At 42.2% G+C, this 26,754-nt stretch overlaps 1 protein-coding gene across 8 annotated transcripts; it reads left to right on the top strand.

Annotated features, from left to right (window-relative positions):
* Positions 1–25: 25 nt before the first annotated feature.
* Positions 26–26,719, top strand: CABYR (calcium binding tyrosine phosphorylation regulated). Of its 8 annotated transcripts, XM_055080665.1 has the most exons (9): positions 26–1,161; positions 1,635–1,739; positions 5,221–5,437; positions 5,539–5,618; positions 7,830–8,002; positions 8,097–8,150; positions 21,098–22,312; positions 24,419–25,017; positions 26,318–26,719. In XM_055080665.1, the coding sequence occupies exons 5-8, from the start codon at positions 7,855–7,857 to the stop codon at positions 25,006–25,008; spliced, it is 2,007 nt and encodes a 668-aa protein (XP_054936640.1). In that variant the 5' UTR covers positions 26–1,161; positions 1,635–1,739; positions 5,221–5,437; positions 5,539–5,618; positions 7,830–7,854; the 3' UTR covers positions 25,009–25,017; positions 26,318–26,719. The 8 variants fall into 8 exon arrangements, with proteins under 8 accessions (XP_054936640.1, XP_054936638.1, XP_028336504.1 ...); XM_055080663.1 differs by having other exon boundaries at positions 5,221–5,618; XM_028480703.2 differs by having other exon boundaries at positions 5,221–5,618; positions 21,098–21,445.
* The last annotated feature ends 35 nt before the right edge of the window (positions 26,720–26,754 follow it).

A 26,754-nucleotide genomic window follows, 5' to 3' on the forward strand; every position in this document is an offset into this window, starting at 1 on the left:
CTCAAACTATTTCTGAGAATGACATAGCACAGATGTCTCCATTGTCCAGACAATGAAACTCAGGCACAAAAAAGGCTAATTGACTTATCGCAATTAATTATTCCTGTTATTATGGAGTAATGAATAGAATGCAAGTCTCCTGACCACAGACCGAATGTTCTTTCATTGTAAAAAATATATATATATGTTAATAACCAGGATTCCATGTTTTCTTATTAAAAAACAAATACTCTTCAGCTGAAGTTGTCATCCTTATCTCCAGATTGTCTACAAAAATGTTTCAAAGGACAGACACTTTTATTCCTTTGACAGCCAATCAAGTGAAAGCAAACAGAAGATAGTTTTACAACCGAAAGTATAGCTATTTTGCCAATTAAGAGAAGACCTAGTCTATAGACTGGATAAATAATACCTACATTTTTGGTGTTTCCTTTTCTTTATGATAAATTGTCTAACCAATTTTTGGAACTCTTTCAACAAATTACTTGAAAAGGTTTTTCTTGAATGAACATAGATTCTTTTGCCTCAGAATACTTGCCGATGAAGGATTCACTGGACTATCTATTGCCAGGATTTAATCATTTTCCCCTTAGCTCAGGTTATTGATATTGTAAACAGAGTTCAAAGTTATTTTTTAATCCTTCGTTGCTAATTTTTATTGTCACCTAATTTACCTCTTTGGTCAGTACTGCACACCTGTGGTTTTGAAGACTCTAAATACCTCAGTCACTTAAGAATTTCTGTCATAATTGTGTGACTAACTTGGCTCAAATCTTAAGGTTAGATATTTCTTAAAATTTACGTTGCAATAAAGAATATCATCTTGGGGTGTCATTTATTTACATATCCTTTTAGCTGAAGTATGATCTCATGTGACATCAGTACTTGAAAATATTTCTCTTCAAAACAGACATGGAAGGAGCAGCTAGAATGTTGGCAGCTTTAATCTACTTCATCTGGTTTTGAGGGAATAATAATTTCTTCAAAAGAAATGATTGTTCCTCACTGACTTTGGCTAAACTATCTTCATGTTTTCTCACTTCCAAAATGCTTATCAACACTGACTTTCTTTCTAGCCTGACTGCTGCAGGGATTTTAGCTGCTAGCCAGAGAGAAAAGATTTCTATCCTACTTTCATGAACGGGAAGATCCAGAAGTCAGGTATCAATAGATGCCTTCTGAAAGGAAAAATTGATGTCTAAAAATGTTAGATACCTGGTTTCATCAAGGCTGAAGGGAAGAATGTTATGAATCTTTAAAATATGGCTCTTGCCATTTTGTTGTCTTTTTGGCTATAGTATATGTGGCAAACTTCTCAGTTATGATTGTGGAACATTTAGAATGATGAAGTTTTTGCTCCAGAGTTCATACTTAATTGAATTTTCAGTTCAAATGTTGTTTGAACTATTTTTCAGTATTGAGAGATTACATAAGGCCCCATACTTCAGAATTTTTTTTAAAATTCCTATATTAACTGCTTTAAAAACTTTTATTTATCCAGAGAGATTTCAGGATTTCAAATAAGTTTGTGTTCAGTTCACTTAACTGAACACACACCATTAGAACACCATCCAGTAAGTCTTTGTTAATAGTATGTTTATAGGACAGGTGCATTTATAAACTGTCTCTTCTAGGTTTGATGCAGGATAGCCCCTGTGGTTTATCTGGGAACCTGGTGGTAAAGCACGGAGAAGGGGTAGACAGTGGTTCTGAAGACTCTAAAATAACAAAACCATGCTGTGAGTACACTGTACTGTTAGATTCACTGAAATCTGAGTACATTTTTTTTAGTTGAGTAATTCATAACGGTTCTGGCCTTTGTGCTGTGACTTATCCAACCTGTGAGTTACTGTGATCTGCCTGGAAACCTAGTTTGTTGTAAATTGCTCTTTACCCCTCTCTCATGAAGAAAATAATCATATAAGCAGAACTATTTGCATCTATATATGCTTTTTATGTTGGCATCACTTCTTCCCCCTTTCCTGTTTTGGAGGCTGTCAAATGGATCTTCTGATTTATAAGTGTCAGATATATTTTTGTATTAGATTGTGCCTATGATGAGAGAAATCTCTAATGTATATTTTATGTACTCGGAACACATTTATAATTTGACGTACTTTGAGGCCTGGTCTAGTACTAATCATGTAATATGCATCTTTGTGATTAATGTGTTTAAGATTTTACTTTTACTGGGTTAGGTATCTTTGTGTGTGTGTGTGTGTGTGTGTGTGTGTGTGTGTGTTTGGTTTTTTTTTGCGGTATGCGGGCCTCTCACCGCCGTGGCCTCTCCCGCTGCGGAGCACGTGCTCCAGACGCGCAGGCCTAGCGGCCATGGCTCACGGGCCCAGCCGCTCCGTGCAGAACTATTTGCATCTATATATGCTTTTTATGTTGGCATCACTTCTTCCCCCTTTCCTGTTTTGGAGGCTGTCAAATGGATCTTCTGATTTATAAGTGTCAGATATATTTTTGTATTAGATTGTGCCTATGATGAGAGAAATCTCTAATGTATATTTTATGTACTCGGAACACATTTATAATTTGACGTACTTTGAGGCCTGGTCTAGTACTAATCATGTAATATGCATCTTTGTGATTAATGTGTTTAAGATTTTACTTTTACTGGGTTAGGTATCTTTGTGTGTGTGTGTGTGTGTGTGTGTGTGTGTGTGTGTGTTTGGTTTTTTTTTGCGGTATGCGGGCCTCTCACCGCCGTGGCCTCTCCCGCTGCGGAGCACGTGCTCCAGACGCGCAGGCCTAGCGGCCATGGCTCACGGGCCCAGCCGCTCCGTGACACGTGGGATCCTCCCGGACCGGGGCACAAACCCGCGTCCCCTGCATCGGCAGGCGGACTCCCAACCACTGTGCCACCAGGGAAGCCCTAGGTATCTTTTTGATTTTAGCACATGATAGCTAAGTATTTGAGTAAAGAGTTATTACTTTCAGATGTCACAGAAAATCAGAATATTTATTGTCTCATATTGTGTAAGTCAATTATTTAGAGAATTTGCACTTTATCTTTCTGCCAACTCAAAGGACAACGCATACATGATTTTTAAAATACACATACACGCGCATGTGTGTGTGTGCATACATATATGCCTTTGCCGTGTAAACTTTCCTAGTTGATTGCTTCCTTAAGCAGATTGTGGTGGCAAGTATTCAAATATGGCTCCTTTACCTATGAAGATATATGGTCACACAGTCATAATGTACTGTTTGGTATTTCTTTCTCTCTCTTTCCCTCCCTCCCTCCCTTCCTTCCTGTATATTTTGTGGAAAAAAAATCTTGTTAAGCCCAGATCCTCCCAACAAGATACATAGTAGAGGGAGGGGACTTGAAGCTAGAAAGAGGAAATACAGAAAGAAAAGGACAGGGGAGGGGGGAGCAAGAGAATGGAAAGTTGGTCCATAAAAAATGTGCCCCTTCAGTTAAAGTGAACAAAAATCACACAATTGGCTAACATGTGAAAACTAGCAAGGGAGCTGAGCTCTAGGTCCTAGTTGACTGGGGTATTCAATAGAAGCAACACACTTGTAACTTAGCTGAACTCTGGATTACACTTACTTTCTCCTCCCATAGGCTAGTGGTTCTCAAGTTTTAGTTTTACAAATTATCCCTACTCTGAGATTCTGATTCAGTAGGCTCTAGGTAGGGCTTAGGAAGATATTTTTAACGGGCTCCTTGGCTAATTCTAATGCAGGTGGTCTACATTAGAGAGACATGGCCCTAGGTTATCATCTTTTGGTAAGTATTTAGTAAATCTGAGAGAAGAGTCAAACATATGGCAAGGTTATGCATATTATGGGGCCACTGAAAAAAAATGCTTCTAACCCATTGGTTTTCTAAAGTAGCAGATTCCTGAGCTGAGTTTTAAAGGAGGAGAAGGATGCAGTCAAGTTAAAATGATGGCTGGAAGGATGTCTCAGGCCTTGGACCTGGTGAGCAAAGGCACAGAGGTGACAGGTAGTATTCAGGCCAGGTCTCTAGAAAGTCAAGTGGAAACCAAATGGTAAGATGAGATAGTTACACAGAGGTCACAGCATGATCCTTGGACTTCTATAGAGTAGGGATTTGAAGGGGGGAGGGGCAGGGAGCAATGGAGAACAAAGTAGATTTGCAATTTAGTTAGATCCCTAGTGACTGAAAGAGATGAACACAAGGACAAGAAGATTGTAAAGCCACATCAAATCACTAGGAGTTCTAGAAATCAAAGCAGCACATAGTGGTTTGAAAATTTTTTGTTAGACGTTTTCACTGTAACAGTTTGCATTTCAGAGCAACTTGAACAGAACAGTCATTGCAGAAATGTGGAAAGAGTACAGGCTTGCCTTCTGAGTAACAGGTATTCGGCACAGTACATAACATCTAATTGGTGTTCAAGATGACCCACCAAGGTTGGTTAGGTGACACAAGGGTATGTCTCTCTCATTCCAGAAGTCACCATACATGGGATCTCTAATGTTTGTATTTGGGGTTCTTAGCTCAGTTTCATTACACCTTTGATAGTTAAATATATTATAAACCAAACCCTCATTTCACTTTCGTTTACACTACCAAAGTGTGGTTCCGGGGCAGTGATGACCAAAAAGCATACCATCTGCAGTTCTAACATTACACTTAAAGTCTAAAAGAGCATGTCTTCTTTACTATTTTTTTAAAAAATAGATTTATTTATTTTTGGCTAAGTGGGGTGTTTGTTGCTGCATGCGGGCTTTCTCTACTTGCGGTGAGCAGGGGCTACTCTTCGTTGCGGTGAGCGGGCTTTCTCATTGCGGTGGCTTCTTTTGATGCGGAGCACGGGCTCTAGGCATGCGGGCTTCAGTAGTTGTGGCACGTGGGCTCTAGAGCACAGGCTCAATAGTTGTGGCTCACGGGCTTAGCTGCTCTGAGGCACGTGGGATCTTCCCGGACCAGAACTCGAACCCGTGTCCCCTACATTGGCAGACGGACTCCCAACTACTGCGCCACCAGGGAAGCCCTTCTTTTAAAACGTAACCTTCATGAGAAATGGGGGCTTGTCTGCCACATAATGGGCACTCGGTAATAATTAATGGACGGATTAATATTCTCAAAATGCCGTGTGCAGCATAGATGTAGGCTGGGGCTTCAACATTGCCTATCGCTGCAAAGTGCTCTGGAAGTCTTAATTTTTTGTAACGTAAAAATGTTTTGTCAGATCTATGCCCTGATGATGTTATGTAACGGTTGATTTACAGTGATTCTTGTTGCCTTTTAAACATGTGGAAATGGATGACAATGAAAGCTGCTTGGAGTCTGATCATTGTGACTGTGGTGGTAATGCCCGGCACAAATAAGAGCCTGAATGGGTAAAAAAGCAGAGAGTATTTTAAAGGAGTCAGCGTTCCTTTACCTTGGTGAAACGGAGCTGAAGTTACACACAGTCCTCGTCGACTTTGCAACCTGCCCCTGACGGTATGGTTTGGGGAGGACACATCGTGCCTGAGGTATTGCAAGATCCAGAATTACGGAGAAACAGAAAGACTCAGGATCAATGCCAGATTCTCTTTCGGCAGGCGAGTTTCTCAAGAGAAGTACTGCGCTGCATGATATTGTACCAGTGTGGTGTACATGGTGGCAGAAATTCTTCAAAAAGGTGACTAGAGAGCAACAGATTATGGGGGTGGGGGGAAGAGTGGTGTTATGCGGTGGCAGCAAGATAGAACTGCCGTAAATCTATTTCTCTTTATTTCCAAGCCAGCTCTTATTTTAGACCGAGAGATTCAAGTCGGAGAGGCTGTAGCCTTGACCGACTCCCGGCAGTTTGGAAACGTGTTTCCCACGCCCCTTTGTATTCTGCCGGAAAAGGCGAAGCACACCTCAGTGCTCTGCAGAGTTGCGGCTTTTGTCCCTTTCGGCTCCCCATTGGCTGGGGCCGCCGAGGCCCCGCCTCCTTCCGCGGCCGTCTGGAGCCTTCAGCGAGTGAACAGGGCTTTGTGACGCAGCGTGACGGCCCCCCGCCCCCCCACCCCAGGGTATAATAGACCCTGCCCGGCAAGCGGGCTTCTCACGGAGCCGCCGGCAAGCAGGCAACAAGGAGGGTCTTTAGAGCGTAGCCGGAAAGGAGAAGGTGGCGGACCCCGGAGTGGGAGGCCGGCGGGTGCCCACACCGGCCAGTGAGGCAACCGCCGGCCAACGCGCGTGTGGCGGACTCGGGGGTCCGGGGTCTGGGTCTGCGGGTCCGTCGCCGCCACCGCTACCGCTGAACTAGTCAGGGTGGAATCTGGACGCCCGCTCTCCCAGGTCTTTCTGCCCCCTCCACCAAGCCAGCCAAACGGCAAAACAAGCACAGACCCCAGCGTAGGTGTTTAGGAAGTGAGTGGTGGGTGCCGTTGACGTTTTCTGTGGCCCCGAAGCCCCTATTCTCGCATCTTCAGCCAGAGGCACCGTTTTCCTGCTCAGGCGTTACCCCTAGGTTAGTGGGTTTGGTGCGGGGTGTGGGGAATGTAAAATCTGTTAGTGTTTGACAAATGTGTTTTTGTCAAATATACAAGGAGAAGTTTGAGCAGAATTAGTAAGTTGTCATTTGAAACAACCCTCAACGTCTGTTTTCGTGACTTTATCCGTTGATGTAGTTGAGGATCGGTGACACAGCGTGTCTCATCTTGTCGAGGACAGCTCTTTGTAAGGAGCTGCGTCGTAGGATGCTCCACATCCCTGGGGCTGGGGCCCTAAACGGCCCCGCACCATTCACAAAGCCGCGGGAGGGGGAGGGGCGCGGCAAATCGAGGATCGCTGCGTGGGCGTTCTCCCCGCGGTCGGTAGCACCAACTGCTGACTACAGAATGGGTGTTTTGTTAGCTCCGTCGTGGCTACCGGTAAGCCACTGTCAAATCATGACCCATCTCTCAACTCGCACTGGGGTGCGACGGATGTACTTAAAATTACATATATATATATATATATGTATGTACGTATATATGGACATATATATACACATATATACGTCCATACACACACACACATATATATATAATATAAATGAAATGAATATGTATCATCCATATAATTACCCCCTATGTCCCTTAACATTTAGCATGGGGGCCTGCTACAGGTGCACTACTGGTTTTTTAAAGATGGTTTAATTCAGTAAAGCTCCTGTTGAATGATACTCTGATAGCAAGTTTTCATTAGGCGATTGAATACAGTACCCTCAATTCTCAAAGGTTTTGCTCTGGCGATAGAGATTCATTTTTTCCTGACCTTTAGGAAGATGAAATGTGCTTTTAAAATATTCAGCATTTTGCTATTAGTTGCTTTTTTTTTTTTTTTTTTTTTTTTTTTTTTTTTTTTTTTTGTGGTACGCGGGCCTCTCCCCGCCGCCTCTCACTGCCGTGGCCTCTCCCGCTGCGGAGCACAGGCTCCGGACGCGCAGGCTCAGCGGCCATGGCTCACGGGACCAGCCGCTCCGCGGCATGTGGGATCTTCCCGGACCGGGGCACGAACCCGTATCCCCTGCATCGGCAGGTGGACTCTCAACCACTGCGCCACCAGGGATGCCCTGTTCTTTCTTTTTAGTGTCATACTGGAGTTCCTGGCAGGGCTTTTCGCATGGATTTCTTTAATAGTACTAGATTGCTCATCTGCACATAATAAGTTGTTGGTAGTATGGTTCTTTTTTTTTTAAACTACCGTTAACATTAGCCCATTTTACTAGAATAAATACCTAGAGATTAGAACTAAGGCTAGTGATTTTCACAGGAGATAGATTTGTTCTTAGAAGCTATAGTTAACTTGTAAATTTTTAATTAAAAACTTATATACTACTTATAAGACTTTGTGTTTACTTTGTGTTTCTTCATTATAGTTGAGATTACAGACATCCCGCCAGAATGATTTCTGCAAAGCCCAGACTTGTCGTACCTTATGGCCTCAAGACTCTGCTTGAGGGAGTTAGCAGAGCCATACTCAAAACCAATCCACCAAACATCACCCAGTTTGCAGCAGTTTATTTCAAAGAACTTACTGTGTTTAGAGAAGGTTTGTTATTGCTTTAGATTATATATTTGTTGCTTTGAAAAAGAAAGCATTTTAAATGGGAGTTTTATGTATCTGATTTCCTGTATTTCTTTAGGAAATAATTCTCTGGATATAAAAGATCTTGTTAAACAATTTCATCAGATTAAAGGTAAGTACAGTAAGTAGTAATAGTTTAATAAAAATCTAGTTATAAATTATTGCATCTTTCCTAGCATACATTTAAGCTTAAGAGTGATGCTCACAAATATTGTCTGTTTAAATAATTACACTGATGTTTAAGTAATCACACTGATGCTTTATTTTTATTATTGAATCAGTTTTTTAAAAAATCTGAGAACTGACATTTTGGAGGATTCTAAATTTTAAAATAGGAAACACTCATCTTTTGCAAACCATTTGGTACAGTGAGACCTAGAAGAGTGTGTGTCAACTATGACTCAAGCCCTTTCCAATATGCCTGTCTTTGAATTGAATTTTGGGTAATACTCAAATTATAATGAGAAACATCACTTAGGAGCATTGTAGAAACACTCTTCTTGGAAGATTATTGTAGTAGAAAAGGTTAATCACCCCTTTTTTTTTTCTCCCCATGATGGTTTAAGTGCAGTCCAGCTTGGAGGACAGGACATCGATTAGGTGTCACTAACCACCTTTTCTGTTCCAAGAGTCTCTTTATGTAGTGAAGAGATAAGTTTTTCATAGAAGGTGGTCTCTGGCCTGTCTCTGTGATGTAAGGCTGTATGTGGCTTAGAAAAACTTGTTTTACGTGTATATGTGTAAATGTCTATCTTATGTGAACATAACAGCATGAAACTGAGTTGATGGAGGAGCAGTGAAGAAGTCAGAGGGGGAGAAAGGAAAAAGGCGAAGTTTACATGATGAACATTTGGGAAGATCAATATAACAAAAGAGGATATATTGGTTAAATCCCAAGGACAGGCACACATATCTAAAAGAATGGTAAGAAAAGCTTTTGGAAGAATTTTGTGGAGAAAATGGTGACTTAAGGAGAATGTGAGAAATAGCTAAATAATGCTACGTTGGCTGACCAACATTTTGAAGTGACCATGGAAAAAGAAAAGGTAGGATCAGTGAGTTTCGGCCACTTTTATTCTCTGCCACTAATGTTAATAGATAACATAGCCAAGTTAGGGAGAAATTAGGGGTAGACCTAGGAAAATGTAAAAATCATGAGGGTTTGGATCTACAGTGAAAGAGACACCCAAAACAGAAAACAAGATTAAGAATAGCAAGAGTCAGCATTTCAAGGGGTAGGAGAGTGAATCGCCGTGGTCTAGGAATATTTTATTGTCTAGTCTGGTGCTTCCCTGCAGGGTCCTGATGGCATTCTCAGCTTACCAAAGGAAAGAGGTCTGAGATTTGCTTACCACCAGCAGGATATACAGACAAGTGCTGGAACACTGACCACTCTCCCCCTTCCCATGAGCCTGGTTTTCCAGATGGTCAAAGTTATTACAGCCTTTGTACTTGTGTCGTTTATACCAGGAGCTATCTTTGAGAGGACTGGCTGTGCAGGCTTGCTGTGTTTGAGAATGGTGATAAAGTCAGTGACTCTTTATCACTGACTCTTTGTGGTTGTAGGTTACTAAGTGGTAGCCTTTGAGGCTAATCTGGTTACTGAAGAGTATACCCACCATTTAGCTTAGCAAGTGGACTAAACTGACGTGGATTTTGGTCCAGCTAGGGTAACATCTTTGAATCTCAGGTTCAAAATTAACAGACTGAACTAATGGAGCAGCCATGCTTTCGATGGAGGTAAGGGGTAGGAGATACTGCTGCCTTTCTCCTCCAGTAGCTGTAGTATCTGTGTACAGATAATCCTAAAAGTAGACTCACAGTATGGCTGTAGAAACAGATTGCTCTTTAGACAGTAGAGTAGAAACGAATGCTGCTTGTTCTTCCCCAGAGAGTTGGGGAAGGTAACACGAAGGTATGACCAGAAAATATAGAGTTCAGTGTTACGGTCTAATATCAATATCAATATTAATATCAAATATCTAATATCAGTTGGGCTCAACTGATTGCCAAAGGGCTTCTTAATGGACTTCTTCATTAGTATATATAGAATAGATAAACAACAAGGTCCTACTGAATAGAACTATATTCAATAACCTGTGTTAAACCATAATGGAAAAGAATAGAAGAAATAATATATAACTGAATCACTTCGCTGTACAGCAGGAAAAAAAAAAAAAAGACAGCACCAGTTATTAGAACTTGGTGATAGGAGCAAGAGCTAAACTACCATCCCTGAGGCACTGGTCCCCACTCATCTCCCAGATATCAGATGTATCCCCCAAAGTTATTTCCAGCTGGTTAGTTTGCTGCCTAGCAGCATTACTACCAAGCTGCCCGTATGCATGGGAAGTGTGGAGATAAGTATATCCTGCACATATCATTTATTTTATTCAAACACTCCATTCTCGGATTTTTCCTAGAAGGAGCCCCATTTTTGGTAGGCCTCATCATAGGACCAATAGTGTTTACCCATCTCCCCATTGCATTTAAAATTTCATGCAGAGGCAGGTGACGAAGGAGGGAAGAGGAAAAGAACCAGACATGAGAGCAACTTTTCTCACTTCTCTGTCATCTCTCATCTTTTCTCCCATTTTCCAGAGCCTGGCTCTATCCAGGCCTCCACTGTGGCGTTTCACCCACTAGTGCTCATTTCCGAAGCAGCTCATGTAAAACACTTTCTTGGATCCTCCTCTTGTATTTTTCCGCAATTTGATTAAATAGGTCTTACTACTGTATGAAGCAGTGAAAGCTTTTCTATTTCTCAGTCTTCTCAGGAGAGCTTCTTCACCAATCCACATGAATCATTGAGGGGATTTTAGAAACTCAGGCAACATTTTAAGGCAAAACTGTTGTCTCAAGTTCTACCACTTAGTATATATAGGAAAAGAAGGAAGAAGGGGAATGGAATTTTTTGAGTAACTGTTTTGTCCTAGGCGTTTACAATATATTTTGTCAATTAAGAGAACTTTATAAGGTAGGTGACATCACTGCAGCTTTACTCAAGAGAAGTCTGATGCTTGGGAGTGATTAGATAACTTGTAAGTTTCTAAAATATTAATTGGTAGAGTTGGGATCTAAACTTAGATCTTCCTAGTGCATGAAGATCTTCCTAGTAGTAGGACTCATTAGTAGGGATCACTAGTATCCCTCTAGAAAAACCTTTAATTTTTGAACTCAGAGTGAAATCTCAGTTCTCTTTCCCCACATTATCTCCCACTTTTCACTTCTTCCTCCTGTCAGGAAGGAGTGTACTAATTCTGATCTTTTCACCACTCCGCGACGAGGGCAGTGGTTTCTCCATGAGAGTGGTAAGTGAGATCTCAATACCACTATCACCTTCCGTCCTCCTAAGCCTAATTGAGTCTAGTTTCTAGTGTTATTCCTGTCATGGCTTCCAATAGAGGCAGGAAATAGCCACCTCTTTTGAAGAATCAAGAAGGCCTAGCCCACCTAGATCCCCAACTGAGTTACCTGTTAACTTTTCTAACTGATCCTGGACGTTCTTGGCATGGCCATATAGTAGTAATTATAGTCATGAACTGCTGCTGATCACTGAGCCCAATTTCAATTCTTATGTAGCACCGTAACAGTTACGCATATCGTTACATATTGAGTTATATATTCATATTAGTCATAATAAATGTTTTCAGTTTCTTATGCCAAATTCTATTTTATGCCTTATAGAATTCATTACACATACTTGTAGCTATCCAGTCTTATTAAAAAAAAAACAAGGAATCTATTTCAGGACTATCCATACTAAATTTTATGAGGCTCTGGTGTACTCTGTACTTTCCTGGGCATTTTTTTCAAGTAAGGCTATACTGATTCCCTAAACAGGGATGAGTATTGTGTCAGAAGGACCCTCTTATTTCTGGAAGTCTTCTGTTTGCCTTGGCAGGGTGGTAATTTGTACCAAGGTTAAGAATTATCTGATTATCTGGCGATGTTGTTGGGAGTGGGGCTTAGGTCCTTCATGCTTTTATGATGTGGTAAGATTAATCACTTGGGGGAGTAGTCCATACTAAAGATCGCAAATAAATCACTGAGCAAATGGTATAGTCAAGAACTGGGGTCAGATTGTCAGACTAGGGACAGAAACACAGGGTCAGGATTAAGAGAGGAGGGGGCGGGGGAAGAAGCAGATAAGTGAAACCAGGAAAGCTAGGATGGTAAACCAGGCTGCCAAGGTGAGGTCAGGAACCACAAGGAGATGTCAATTACATGAGGAAGGACATCTTCCTTCCTTAAGTACCTGACTCTGCTATCCAGAAACTTTGATAGCTCCATATTGTTCCAAACTCTTCAGTGTTGTAGGGATACTTTTAAAAAATATTAAATTAGTATACTCTGATTTCAGATAACCTCTATTTTTTCCTGTTTGCTCTGTTGATCTCTACCCATTGAAGCATTAATTTACTGTAGGGAAAAGGTAAATATAGTCTGGAGCAAGGAAGTCATTACTCAGTATTGAGTTTCCAAAGTTCATAATAAAAAAGCTAACACTTTGGAGTTTTGCAGGAGCCTGTTTTTTCTTGGAATTTCCGAAGCTGAGTTTTGATTTAAGACTTAACATGACCAGAATCAAGTTTTTACTTTATATAAGCCATAGAGGAGGGAGGAAAAAAGATAAGATGTAAGGACATTTCCTGCTGCACGGGAAAGGGAAATGGAAAGTCCTTCTTGACAATGGGATTGTGGTGCTGGGGTGTGGGTAGTGCATGAAAAGTGCTAGCTGACATTGAAACTGGTGATAAGGAAGGTAGGTGGAATTTCTGATCAGAATTCCCTAAGACTCAAGCAGGTGGCTTGTTCTCTGCATTCCTGGGTGCTGTCTAGAAGAATGCATGCTTCTCAGAAGCTGAGTGGTTTAGCATGGTACTGCCTTTAGCACATCACCTGCTACATTGAGCTCCTGCACTATAACTATCATGATCAGACATTCAGTAAATATTGGTTGAATAATTGCATTTGAAGCAATGGATTAGAAATAATGGAGAGTCTTTCTCAGATGAAACTGAGATAATATTTCTTGTGTCCTATGGCCTGTGTGTGGCTTTTAGTGGATTCAGATGTGTTTAGATTGTCCCAGAGTGCTGACTAGCAAGTAATCCAGATGGGAAAAAGTGAAGTGACTCAACCCATTAGCAGAGAGCTAAGTGCAAAATGTTGAAGCTGGGAATAAAATAAAAACTGTCAGCTAGGCCTTAATTGCTAAAGGACCAAATTAGGAAGGGAATCTCTCAGTCCTTCAGTGAAATAAGCACAAAGGCCACACTTCCACAAAGTAGAAACTTGAGTAGTAAATACAGTGAAGTCAGAGACCAGCACCCAGAACCCAGGCAGTATGAGTTATACCTCTACCAGAGGTAACTGAGAGCCAGCAGAGAAGGACAACATGTGGATCAGAGCCAGAGCTCTGTCCCTCTGAAGAGGGACAGCACTCAGATTCCCTCTTCAGAAGTGGGGAGAACCTTTGAAAAAAAGCAGTACCCAAAAAGACTGAATAATAAACCCAAAGTGACTTTTAAACTGGAAGGGACAAATATTTTTAACTAAGATCAAATAAATTTCGCCTTTGGGAAGTAAGCATTTTAATGCAATTTGAGATCAGCTAGAGAAAGTAAAGTAATGCTTTCTGGCATGTCTAAGTTATAGTAGGTAAATTTTGATCCCTTTATAAGACCATGGCATGCAAAGCTTTCTATGAGCTCAATCTATCCTACCTTTGCAATTATCTCTCATTTCATATCTTCACAGACCTTATGCACCAGACTGACAACTTGTCATTTTCTGAAAAAGTAATTTTGATTTTGATCATTTGATTTTGGCTTATGCTAACTCCCTCCATGAGTTCCTTTCCCTCCTATTTCTTTCAAATCCTATATATCCTTAAAGTCCAATTCAGTATTTCATTTAACAAATGTTTAAATTCCTATCCATTGCCAGATACTGTGCTAGGAGAAATTGAGAGGTTTCAGTTTCAGCTATGATGAAGTAGCTAATATTGGACTTACCTTCCTATCATAAATACCCATAAAAGCTGAAGAAATTATATAAAACAAAGTCTGGATTCTTGGGAAGTGGGGTTCACAGAAATTGAGCCCCATATTCACCCCAGTGTCATTTTTCAAATTCATGGGCAGGAAAATAGAGGCCAAGCAGAGACTGGAAGTCTCTCCAGGAAGAGAGAACAGAGAAGCAGAGTTTGGAGCTACTAATGTGGCTGGGATTTGGGTGACAAAGCACCAGAGAGGAGGCATTTGCAGAGATGGATTCCCCAAAAGTCTGCAGAAATATTTCCTTTTTTTGGGGGGGGGGCGGCGCCAATTCCTAAGCTGCTCATGTGTGGACTATAAGGCTTGTGAAGGCTTAGCAGAGAAGAGCTGTTGGAAGACTGAAAGCTAGGTAGGGATTTCATAAGTGGTACAGTGTTGGGGGAGGCTTTGGAGTTTGGGCCCAGCCAAAATGAAGAGACTTTTCTGAAACCCTGGCAATCCAGTTGAGACCCCAGGAAGGTTACACCCTAGGAATAAAGACAATGTGCTAGGATTAGAACAAAGCTGAAATATGTCTATCTTAACAAAATTTAAAATGAAGCCTCAGGAGGATCAGATTTGCCATTATTAGAATAAGACCAACACCATTTAGAAGAAAATAATATAGTCAGAGTCTCTACAATGTGTCATTTACAATTTCCAGCATTCAATTAAAAATTACCATTCATTCAAAGAAGTGTGAGGAAGTGACTAATAATTAAGAATTAAAACATAAAACACTCTGTAGAAGCAGACCCAAAGAAGATCCAAATATTAGAATTACTACATAAGGACTACATAGATGGAGAATTTCAACAGAGTAAGAATCTTAAAATAAGAAACAAATGGTTATTTCACAATTGCAAACTAAATTTTTATTAGATGGCTTTACTAGAAGACAGAATTAGAAACTAAAAAACCATGGCAATAGAAAATATCCAAATTGAAGTAAGAAGAAAAACAATAAGACAGAGTGTAAGACACATTTGTGAGACATGATCAAAGGGTCTAATATGTAATTGGAGTCAGAGGAGGAGAAAAGAGAGTAGATGGAAAAATATTATTTGACTGAAAGACATCAACCTACAGATTCAAAAAGTTTGGTAAACCCACAGCAGTATAAAAACAAATCCATGCTTCAGTATATCATGGTCAAACTGCTGAAAAAGACAAAATCATGAAAACAGGCAGGGTAAAAAGGCACATTATTTTCTGGGGAATAATCAGACAAATAGCAGATTGCTTAACAAACTACAGAAGCCAAAAGACAATGAAATGACATCTCTACAGTGCTGAAAGCAAAAAGCTGCCAACCTAGAATGAATATATATCCAGTGAATATATCCTTTAAAAATGAAAGCAAAATGAAGACATTCTCAGGCAGACAAAAGCTGAGAGAATCCACTGCCATCAGACCTGCTCTACAAGAAATACTTCTAAAGAAGTTTATAGGCAAACAAGGAAAAGGGAACTTCCTAAATCTGATAACGGTGTATGCATAAAAACTTACAGCTAACGTTATACTAAATGGTGAATTTTGAGTACTCTCACATCAAGATTAGAACCAGAATAGATATGTCTGACATCACCATTTCTATTCAACATTGTGCTGTAGGTTCTAGTCAGTGCAATACGGTGGGGAAAAGAAAAAGGTATACATATTGGAAAGGAAGAAGTAAAAGTACTTTATTCACAGATGACATGATATAGAAAATCCAAACGGATCACCTTGCTACATCTTAAGATACCATATTTAAATACCCAATGAGAAAATGGATATTACATAATTCATAGAATAAACACAGACATGGTATCTAAAAAGCAGCATATACCACAATCCCCCTCATTCACGTTGCTTTACAACTTTATTTTTAAAGATTTAATTTTTTATTTATTTTTGGCTGTGTTGGGTCTTCGTTGCTGTGCATGGGCTTTCTCCAGCTGCGGTGAGCGGGGGCTACTCTTCGTTGCAGTGCGCAGGCTTCTCCTTGCGGTGGCTTCTCTTGTTGCAGAGCACGGGCTCTAGGCACACAGGCTTCAGTAGTTGTGGCTTGCAGGCTCTAGAGCACAGGCTCAGTAGTTGTGGCGCACGGGCTTAGTTGCTCCGTGGCAAGTGGGATGTTCCCGGATGAGGGATCGAACCCGTGTCCCCTGCACTGGCAGGTGGACTCTTATCCACTGCACCACCAGGGAAGTCCCTGCTTTACAACTTCTAACTTATGCCTCATATTAGTTAGGAAAGTACTCGGCTGCAAGTAAGTACCAATAGCAGTGAAAAACAAGATATCTGGAAGTGGTGTTCATTCTGCTGCTGCTATTATAATAATAAAGCATCAATTATCTAGGTTCTCTGCTTTATCATTCTTAGCATATTTTGTTTGTAGCCTCATGCCACTGCTCTAGGCATTATATCCAAGTATAAGTCAGGAAGGAGGAGGAAGTGGTGGCATCCATGATACTTTTTTCTTTCATTAAAAACGTAAAATCTAAGAAGTCTAGCAGACTTCCACTTCTGTCCCATTGGCCAAGGGAGACTGATAAATTTTCTGATAAGGGAAATCAGAATGCACAGGGCTGGTTTACACCTGTACTCTGCAGGGGCTTTTTGACATCTTGGATGGGGCAGTTGCGTGGGGCCCCTTTCACACCTGCCCCTTCTCATTTAAGCTTAACAAAAATTACCTAAAACCCACTGTATCCAATACATATTTCAGTCACTGCACTGATCACACTGTCATCTGTTTATGTGCCTCTAACCTTAATCAGACTGTACTATTTAGGAGATCTTATTCATTCTTGATTCCCCAGTGTCTACCACATAATAGGAATTAAGGATTGGTGACTAAAGGATGAATATAAGGAAGAGAAGAGAGGAAGGAGAGAAAAGAAACAGACCACCTACTTTATAGCCTCTGGTGACCACCTACTTCATAGTCTCTGGTGTTCACCATTCCAATCAGTTCAACACACAATAGTTGCAATCTTCTTCTCTTTTAAACTTTTAAAACTATATGTACCTTACTTACTTCAAATTCTTGAGTCCAAGCACTCCTGTGAATTCCTCTCCCGCAGTCCTCTCCTCTCCCCTCTCCTATTAATCACTTCTCTCATCTCCTATTATGTCCTGCTTCATATTCTCCTCTTGTCCGGGACAGCTTTCAGATTTCCCTTCAGTGCCAGAACATGCCTTTTTCCTTATTCTTCCCTGATCATGCCCCAAGCACCCAAAGTCTCCACGTGAGTTCTGCCTATTCCAAGAAATACTGTATGCTTGGAATGTATCTATCTGATTGGTTTCATGGAAAATCAGGATTCTACATTGAGTTTTAATCAGTCACTTTATTAAACTTAGAAATAAATGTTTTAGAGGAAGAAGTGCCTTCAGTGATGTATGTAATTCTGAGACTTCATGCAGTTTTTTGTTTTTTTGTAGTTCAAGTAAAACCAGATTACTGAAGTCATACTGAGTTCATCTTCATGAGGTTGACATGTAAGATCAACCTATAGCAAACCTAGTTTACAACTTTAAGAAATAGTTTTCTACACAAACATAATCTCAATGTTACAAGTCAGCAATCTTTGGAACTGTTAAACAGACCTTAAAACATTAGAGAAAAGCTCCTTACCTTTTGTAATAATAGATATCAACAGGAACGCAATATAATTATGTATATGTGATAACTTGTTTGTGTATGTTTGCTAACATTCAGTCATGTATTCTAAACAAAACCAAATGGTTAATCTAATGCTTTACATTTTCAAAAACACTGTTAAAACTTAAGGTATTTGATCTCAATTTAATGTTACAGTCATGAAATATATCTATTAAAAATAGTATATATGACATGTGTGTATGTATATATACAAATACATATATTATAAATGGGAAAAAACACCCTGCATCTTATCACCCAGATTATGAAATTGCCAATTTAATTTTAATCAAAGCTGATTTAAAGATATGAGGCTTATAATTTTTAATTTGATATCACATTTCAAACTTTTTAAACTAGGTGTTGGTTTATTCTTTCCCCATTTATATGTGATTTACAGTTTATAGAACACTTTTAGGTGAATCACTCCATTTAATCACTACAAAACCTCGGTGAGGTCAGAATTAAAATCCCCATTTTGCAGACCAAGAGGTTGAAGCTCAGAACCGTTGACTTGGCCATGCATCTATTCAATCACAGGACTGAACCCAGATCTTCTCATACACCTTTTTACTATGAAAAAGTTGTGGGGAAGAAAGCAATATCATAAATTCTCTGATGAGTTGTTATGATTCATAATTTTATAATGCTTTACCTTTCCAGAATGGTTGTTATTTAATAGGGGACTTCTAGAGGCAAAAATATTAAACCTAAAGATTAAGCTCCTAGATACTATTTCAGGTATGACAAGCCTGAGATACTTTGAAAAGGGCAAGTGGCCCTTTCCACAGAAGCTGAATTGCTATCGTGTAAGTGATGTATCAGGTGAGTCCCATGCAGGCAATCTAGGGATTGCGGTGATCGAGTCCCTAAATTCGTTGAGTTCTTGAAAACTCTCAGGGGAAATAAATCATTACTTGGGGAATTTAGGTCCTTGTGGGGGAAAAGAGTGTTGTAGAGGCCTTGAATTGGTGTGTAGGTGTCTAGGTGAGTCTAGTGAGAAGTTGGGCTTGGGCTTTGTGGTGGCTCTCCTACCTTCACTGTTCCACGGGCCTCAAATTCCTGTAGCGGTGGGCTGCCTGACCTTGCCCTCGGCCTTCCCCACCAGCCGGCCCCACTGAGGGCATCTCTCCCCACACTCTTGCCCCTCCCTCCAGGGGCAGCTGCTGTTTCTCGTTGCTGGTCCTGGGCTCTCGGGGCAGGGATTCTCTGACCGAGGTGGTCTTTGCACCAGGCATTGAGAATGGGGCTTTCTCAGTGTTCCTGTCAGTTTTCTGCGGCAATCTCTGCCTTGTATCTGTGGTCAGTCTTGAGCTAGTGTTTCCTGCCTCTGCCCCAGTGGTAGGAAGGAGCCGTCTGTTTGCTGTTGATATAGGATTCCTCTCTGGCCTTCTACCCTGCTTCCATCTTTCACAAAAGTGCCTGTGAGTGTGAACTTCTTGTGTCTGGAGTCCCAGACTATTCCAGACAGACATCTTAGCCCACATTTGGCTTTCATCAGTTCATTAAGATTTTAGCTGATACCTTACCAGCTGGTATGGTGGTGAGTGACGTTTCCAGGCCCTGCCACAGATGAGAGAGTTGTGTGGCCCTTCTCTCCTTGGAAGGGCTGGTTACTCTTTGGAAATCAGACTACTTGACTGCCTTGTGACTCTGCTCTCTGATGGGCTCATAGTTATCATTTTGAGATTTATCTGGCTTTTCCTCATTGTGATGGGCATGACAGTTTGTGCAGCTTTATCTTAAGTGTAAGGCCAGGCTTATTTAAACAAAATTTCCCTTATGCCTCCAGCCAGAGGATATCTTTTCCTCCTCTGAACTTCCATAGGTCTTAATTGGGACCCTTGTTAAGTACTTACACTTTTAACCTGTATTATCTGTATATCTTATTTCCCCTAAGCTTTATGAGGTCTTGTCCTAATAATTTTTCCATCCTCAACAATGCCTAGTGTACAGTATTTTACACACAGCACAAGCACTCAGTGTATTAGTGAATAAAGGGCTTTGATTGGAAATGGGTGGGGAAGTCCTAAGGAGGTGGCTGGTTAGAAAATGAGGTCATTGTTCTAGAAGCAGAGGGAGGTAAGAGTAGATGTGGCTTTTCTTTTTGAAACTTTTCTTAGCATGTGAGCATTTGTGTGGTATCCATGTCCAGAATTAGACACCTGATTCGAGTTTACAAAAAATCAGCCGCTAATGTGGAAGGAGACCCTGGAGGACACTGTACTTTGGAAAAGCAGCTGGACCCATGAAGACGTTTCCAAAGTTTTGACTTGAAGCAAATATGTTCTTGTAAGGCAAATTCTACTTTTCCTGCAGATTTCATGATATTAGGGAAATGCTTCCCCAAAGAGAGAATCCTCAGTAAAGTAAGCAGATGTGAAAACGTCTGATGAGGTTAGACAGACGTGTGAGTGACAAGCAGAACGCTGAGTCCAGAAGATGATGTTACAGCAGTTTTCCAGCTCTAGGGGTTTCTGTATGTCATCAGCTGTCTTGACCTTCTAAGCCATGGTTATTTTCCTCCTGCCTGAGGATTCACTGAGCCCCACTTCGGGAGCCAGAGCTGCCTTTCTGCTGCTCGTCTGGGCCAGTACTTCGGCTGCATTATCACACCTCACCAGCAGGTGCTACCATTTTTAGAATAGAAAACATGACGTTTCCTAATGTAAAAGTATTCTATAGTCCCCTAGTTTTCCAATTCATTAAGTTGAACTTTATATACCAATTTTCTTAAACTGAAGAATGCCTTTAATCATATGACAGCATTTGTTTCATTACTAAGTTATGAAGTGTTTTTTTCTTTCCCCAGTTTTGTGTGGAAGTTTGGATCAGGAGCTTTTTCCATGGATGTTTTCAGCTTATTTTTAGGCAGTTATGATCTTTCCCCTGACGCTGACCAGCTGAAGGTGGTATCTGAGTGTTAGTCACTTATTTCTAAGGAACTGAACTGAGTTTTTTGTGTTTTTTTTTGTTTTTTGTGGTACACGGGCCTCTCACTGTTGTGGCCTCTCCTGTTGCGGAGCACAGGCTCCGGACGTGCAGGCTCAGCGGCCATGGCTCACGGGCCCAGCCGCTCCGCGGCATGTGGGATCCTCCCAAACCGGGGCGCGAACCCGGTTCCCCTGCATCGGCAGGCGGACTCTCAACCACTGCGCCACCAGGGAAGCCCCCTGAGTTGTCTTTTGAGTGGATAAGGACAGGAAGGTTTTGTTGCCCACACTGAAGTTACAGATGTTGGAAACTAAAGCAAAACTCTTTTGTACTTGTGTATATATTGACATTTGAACGCTCAACCTATGCTTTCTTCATAATTCCTTTTTTGGGGAATATGTACTTATTAACCCATCTGACTCATTTTTTAGTGGAGAAATGGTCAGAAGGAATGGCACAAGAGAAGAAACCAGAATGTGTGAAAAAGCCAGAAAGGACATCTACAGTTTCCCAAGAACCTAAACGGGTGGAAAAATCTACGGACACAGAGGAGGACAACATAACTGCACTGCAGTTTAGCAACAAAACCACGCAGTTCCCGTCAGTTCATGCTCAGCTGCTCTCAGAGCCTGAGGACGCCCCTGAAGTAGCTCGTGCTCCTTCGAAACCGACCGCCCCTGAGAATGCCACCCCGCCCTCATCGCCATCGCCAGCAGCTGTCTCACCCGAGCTGGCCTATATCCCTGCTGACCCAGCTCAGTTTGCTGCTCAGATATTAGGTAATGTTTCCTCAGTTCATTCGGATCACTCTGAAATTTTAATGGTGGATGTAGCAACAAGTATGCCCGTTTTTCCCGAGGAGATGCTGAGCTCAGAGGCTGCTGAAGATGATGTGGTGGCCACTCCTGTGCATTCTGGAGAGATGGCAGCAGTGCAGCTTCTGAGTGAGCTATCTGTCCATGTAGATTTGGGTTCTAAATCTAAAGACCGTAAGGCTGAACCACCAATGGCTTCCTCATTCCCCTTGCAGGATGAACAAGAAACTCCTGCTTATGATCAAGCTCCTCAGGTCCCTTTGCAGGCTGCTGCTGGGGTGACATCCACCACGCACATAGCATCTATCTATAAAGATGGGCCTGCGATCGAAGGAGTTACTAATGTTGAGCAAATACTGGAACAAACAATTATCCCCTTTTCTGATCATGTTGCTCGTCATAAAGGAAATGAGCAGTCACCACCCCTTAGTCCCATACTTGTAGTAGGCAAGACAGCCTCAGACGTGTCTGAAAAATCTGTGGGTTCTGCAAACTTTGTGCAGTCGGAGAGTGCAAAATATGACTCCTTAGTATATGTGGAGGCAGACGCCTCTGCCACAACAGTGAGCTCTGAAATATCTGTGCACCTTGAAGTGGACATCTTTGCGCTGGCCCCTGGCAGTGCCGGGCAGGAGGACTCATGGGAAAACCGTGCGTCCCAGGAGCTGGAGGTCAAACCCGCGCTCTCAGGGGAAGCTGCAAAAGTAGTGCGCTCAGGTGCGTCCGTAAGATCATCTAGTGGCCCCCAACCTCCTGTTCCAGAAGGTCTTAATGAAACAGAAATCGAACCAGAATGGGAAGCAGCACCTAAACAAGGTTTGACGGAGCCAGGTAAGATAATTACTTACAAAATTAAAAACTGCGCTTCCAGTGACATCTATATTTCAGATGACCATCTAGGTAGGCTCCCTGCAGATTGGTCAAAAAGCTTTATTTTTAGTAGTATTTAAAATGCCAAACCTATTTAAAGACTTTGTTGTAGTTGAGATTTTACTCTTATGAGATGAGTGATTTTAAAGCGACATCACCACTGCTTGGCCTCAAAGTTCGGTCATCTAGCACTTTCGTGTTGTTTGGACATACCATGTCGTGAAAAATGGTAGAGCCTCTTGTCAGCTGTAAAACACGTTCATGTGATCTGGATACTCCCACTGCAAAACCATAACTACGGGGTGTTGGTTTGAAATCCCTCACCTGTAAAAGTAAAATCAAATGACAACAAAGTATTTACACAGGCGATGGCATTAAAAACGTGAAAGAAATGGTGGTGTGTTTGACTGCTTTTGCGCTGAGGTGGGAGAACTCTGCAACCTGGTCTGGGGGCTGGTCAAGTCCTGACGTCCCGCCTGGGAGCTTCCCGCAGCTGAGGGAGCGGCTTCATTGCTGGATGGAGAGAGGAAAGATCAAGCTGAAGTTCTGTCACCCAGGGAAGCGGGGAGGTAGCAGCAGCAGAAAGGATGGACGCAGCGAAGCTGGCCGGCTTTCTTCCATCGGTTCCCCGACAGGCGGCCAAATCAAGCTGCTTTCTTGGCTGCTGAACTATCGCTACCGCTTTCCTGTGACACAGACACGGTTTGACCTCCCATCTCCATCTAATTATGGCATTTGGTCTGCTCACCCTCCCAATCCATCTAGGCAAGTGCAGGGGCCCTTATCCCTTTAGCGGGGTGGGACGTGCAGGACCCAACCCCCCCCCATTCCTTTTGCAGAAACTCTCTCACCCTTGACTCTTACCAGAGCCAGAATAAAAGTGTTACCACAGCAGGTGTATAGAGATCAAATTCTGTCTGGCAGTGTGACAGGGATTCTGCACAGCTTAAAAGACAGAGGGCAGCGTTGAAACGTAGTCTGTGGGGCTGGCATTACACTTGTGGCCTAGGCAGCACTTCCATCCCAAGTTACTGTTCTCAAGTGCTTCACTATTTCCAAAGCACTAAGGGTATTTCACAAAAACCTGAAGACTTGGCTTGTGCAGATTTTTAATTAGCTTCCAGAACTATCAGCTGAAAGCATCTGAAGCTATTGAAAACACAGCTTAATTGTGTGCATAGTGTTATTTTCTTTTCTGGGGAAGATAACAAAGCTGCACTAGGGATGCGTGCCGTGTTCAGAGGGTGACTCAGCACAGCTGGGCCAAGTGCAGCTCCTCCATCAGGAACCTCTGCTCCTCCGTCCCATCTTCTGGGACTCGTTCTCCAAGACGGCACTGTCTTCAATTAGGCAAGTCTAACTTGACATGGTAGATGCCTTGGTGTAAGTAGATGGACAGCCCTCCGAGACCTCTTTTTACTTAAAGATCCACTGTGTGACCAACCAGCCTTCTACTGCCACCCAGGACCTATGATTTCAAGCCTTGCCTAAGAGGGAGCAGCGCTCTCAGGTTCCGAGTCCTAGATTATGTGATGTTTTGTGTGTAGTGACAAACTGATGGGAAACGATGCCGCCTGCGAAGGGCCAGAGGTCCTTGATTATGTGATCAAAAGATGACACCTAGTGCTGACTTCTTCCGTAAAGAGAACAATCACTATGCAGACACATTAATGCTTTTTTCAATGGCCTAACACACTCTTCAGCTGATGTTTTTGGTAGAGCCAGAATTGTTGATTCTCCATTTCCTCTGAGGACCCTGTAGAAGCCATGTCTAAAGTTAAGTTCCTGGAAACAGCAACTTAGAATGAGATTGCTTCTCAGCCACAACCCTAGTGTCCGTGCCACTGGCTATCACAACACTGTTCTCGTTTTTTGACTGTAGAGAATCTCTTTTCTTTCACATTACCAAACACAATTTATTTAGCCCTCTCTATAGCATGCTTTATGGCACATATTACTACAGCTGTTTGTTTACATGTAAAAGAAAATTATGAAGACATTTCTGTGCATAGCGCCTGATACAGAGACCAAATCTTTAACACCTGCAAATTTTTTTTTTTTTTATAGCAATAGCAGCAAGCGAAGCAGGACAACCACCACCATATTCTAACATGTGGACCCTTTATTGTCTAACTGATATGAGTCAACAAAGTCGCCCATCACCACCACCTGCACCTGGGCCTTTCCCCCAAGCAACCCTCTATTTACCTAATTCTAAGGATCCACAGTTTCTGCAGCATCCACCAAAAGTTACTTCTCCAACTTATGTGATGATGGACAACAGCAAGAAGAGCAGTGCCCCGCCTTTTATTTTAGTGGGCTCAAATGTTCAGGCAGCACAGCATTGGAAGCCTGTTCCTGGACATGCTGTTTCCCAGTCAGATGCCTTGAAGAGACACACTGCAGTGCAAGTACCCACTGCTGTTCCTGCAGATCAGAAATTCCAGAAACACGCCCCCAATCCCCAGAATGCTAATCCTCCTACAAGTGGACAAGATGTCCCCAGACCACACAGTCCAGTTTCTGTTGCTTTCCTGGTAGAAGATGTAGCCAAAAAAGGTTCAGGATTTGGTGACAAACGTACTCCCTCTGGAAGTTACGGTATTGCTGGAGAAGTAACTGTGACTATTGCCAATGTTCGCAGAGCAGAAACTTAAAACTGGCAGGTAAATTCTCTTCCCATGATACGTGGGCCTTAACACACTTGAGTTTTCAAGCGGGTTGATCTGTTGACCTAGAGGCTGAGGTATTTTAAGACACTGAATTGAGACACGCAGTGAGCGGGGGGTGCGCTCGGATCCGACGTGGTGATTGCCCCCACCTCCCTTACCACGTTACGACTCAGCGCACGGCAGGCGCACTGCGCCGCGGCGACGCACACCAAGGGTCCGGTGCCTAAAACACATACCAAGCAACCAACTCAGCTACCTCTGAAAACCTGGAGCTGTGTTTAGCCCCATAGAAGATGCCAAAGGGATGGATTAACATAAAGACAAGACATAGTCTCATGTGGGAATTTTATAATCTAGTTGGCAGGTTTAAGGGGCGGGGAGGACAAGGTGAGAGATTATATATGGAGCACCCAGCCAATGTGGTAAGTTTGCTCCCTGGTACAGTGAATACTTACAGCAGAATGGATAGGTTGGAAACACATTCATGAGCTAAAGGGACAAGTGGTGTTAACCATAGTTTTATCACTCACAAATCATTAAAAAAATTTTATTCAACCAGTACTTACTACCACATACAGCACTAGCCTCTCCTCCCCCACGTGTGTACGTACAGCAGAGCAAGCAAAACATGCAGCCACACCTTAGAAAAGTAAATGATACGTGAAGTATTAGGAAGGAAACAAGTAGGTACTGATCCAGGCCCTCTATTAGATGCGGTGTTCAGGCACAGATGTAAACTGACGTCTGCATAGGAGAAGGAGCCCACAGACAGAGGCCAAGGGCAGGAAAGAGCATGGGGCTTCGAGACTGCAAGTTGGCCACAAGGAGACAGGCTGGGAGGAGCTGGGGAGAGCACATAAGGTGAAATCAGACGTGAAGAGGGGACCATGTAACTCAGGGCCCTGCCTCCCCAACGAAGAGATTGGGACTGAAAATTCAGTGGAGAGCCAGAAGAATGACAGCAGCTGCACGTCTGACGGACAAAAGCTAGATTTCAGTTTTAGGCAGGTTCAAGAGCCACAGTTAGTTGCCATACTTAAGGAGACTGTGTTTTCAAAATACCTTAGGACTATGAGCCTTTACCTACTCCTGCCCTTTAGACTTCTAGTGGGACTGTCAAAATGGCTGTTTTTGGCATGAGGTGCTGGGATATTTTAGCGCACATGCACAGATAACATAGTTAAGAGCTTAGCAGAAGAGCAGGCGGATAGAACTTGCATTTTCTGATCATCCACTCATTTTACATGTTCAGTTTCATGATTAAACAAGTCACTATTTACATTATTCCTAACAGGTGCCAAAGATGACATTGTTTGAGTTGACCTTCAAGGTGGAGACTGCCACCAAGCGTGATATATCAATAAACTTCATGCAAGCATAAAACCTTGTCGCCTTGCTTATTTTATAATTTGGGTGGTGTACAAACATCTGAACACGACAGGTCTTAAATATTTTCAGACTTGTGATATGACACAATAGCATTTTCCAACTCGTATACATTGGTAAAAAAAACAAAACAAAAAAAAACCTTTCCACTCTAGCAATTTTCTACCAAGGTATTCCAGTTGATAATTCTGTATCTGGCATTCACACCAAGTGAAGACAGTGGCACCTTGCTCTAATACTGTATTTACCCAGAGAACAGTGAGTGCTAACTAACTGCCTACTTAGCACGTGAGCTTGGGGGTGGGGTGAGCTCTCTGGCCCTGGAGACCCTGGCAGCACAAGGAC

The sequence above is a fragment of the Physeter macrocephalus genome, chromosome 19, assembly GCF_002837175.3.
Source record: "Physeter macrocephalus isolate SW-GA chromosome 19, ASM283717v5, whole genome shotgun sequence".
Lineage (NCBI taxonomy): Eukaryota > Metazoa > Chordata > Mammalia > Artiodactyla > Physeteridae > Physeter > Physeter macrocephalus.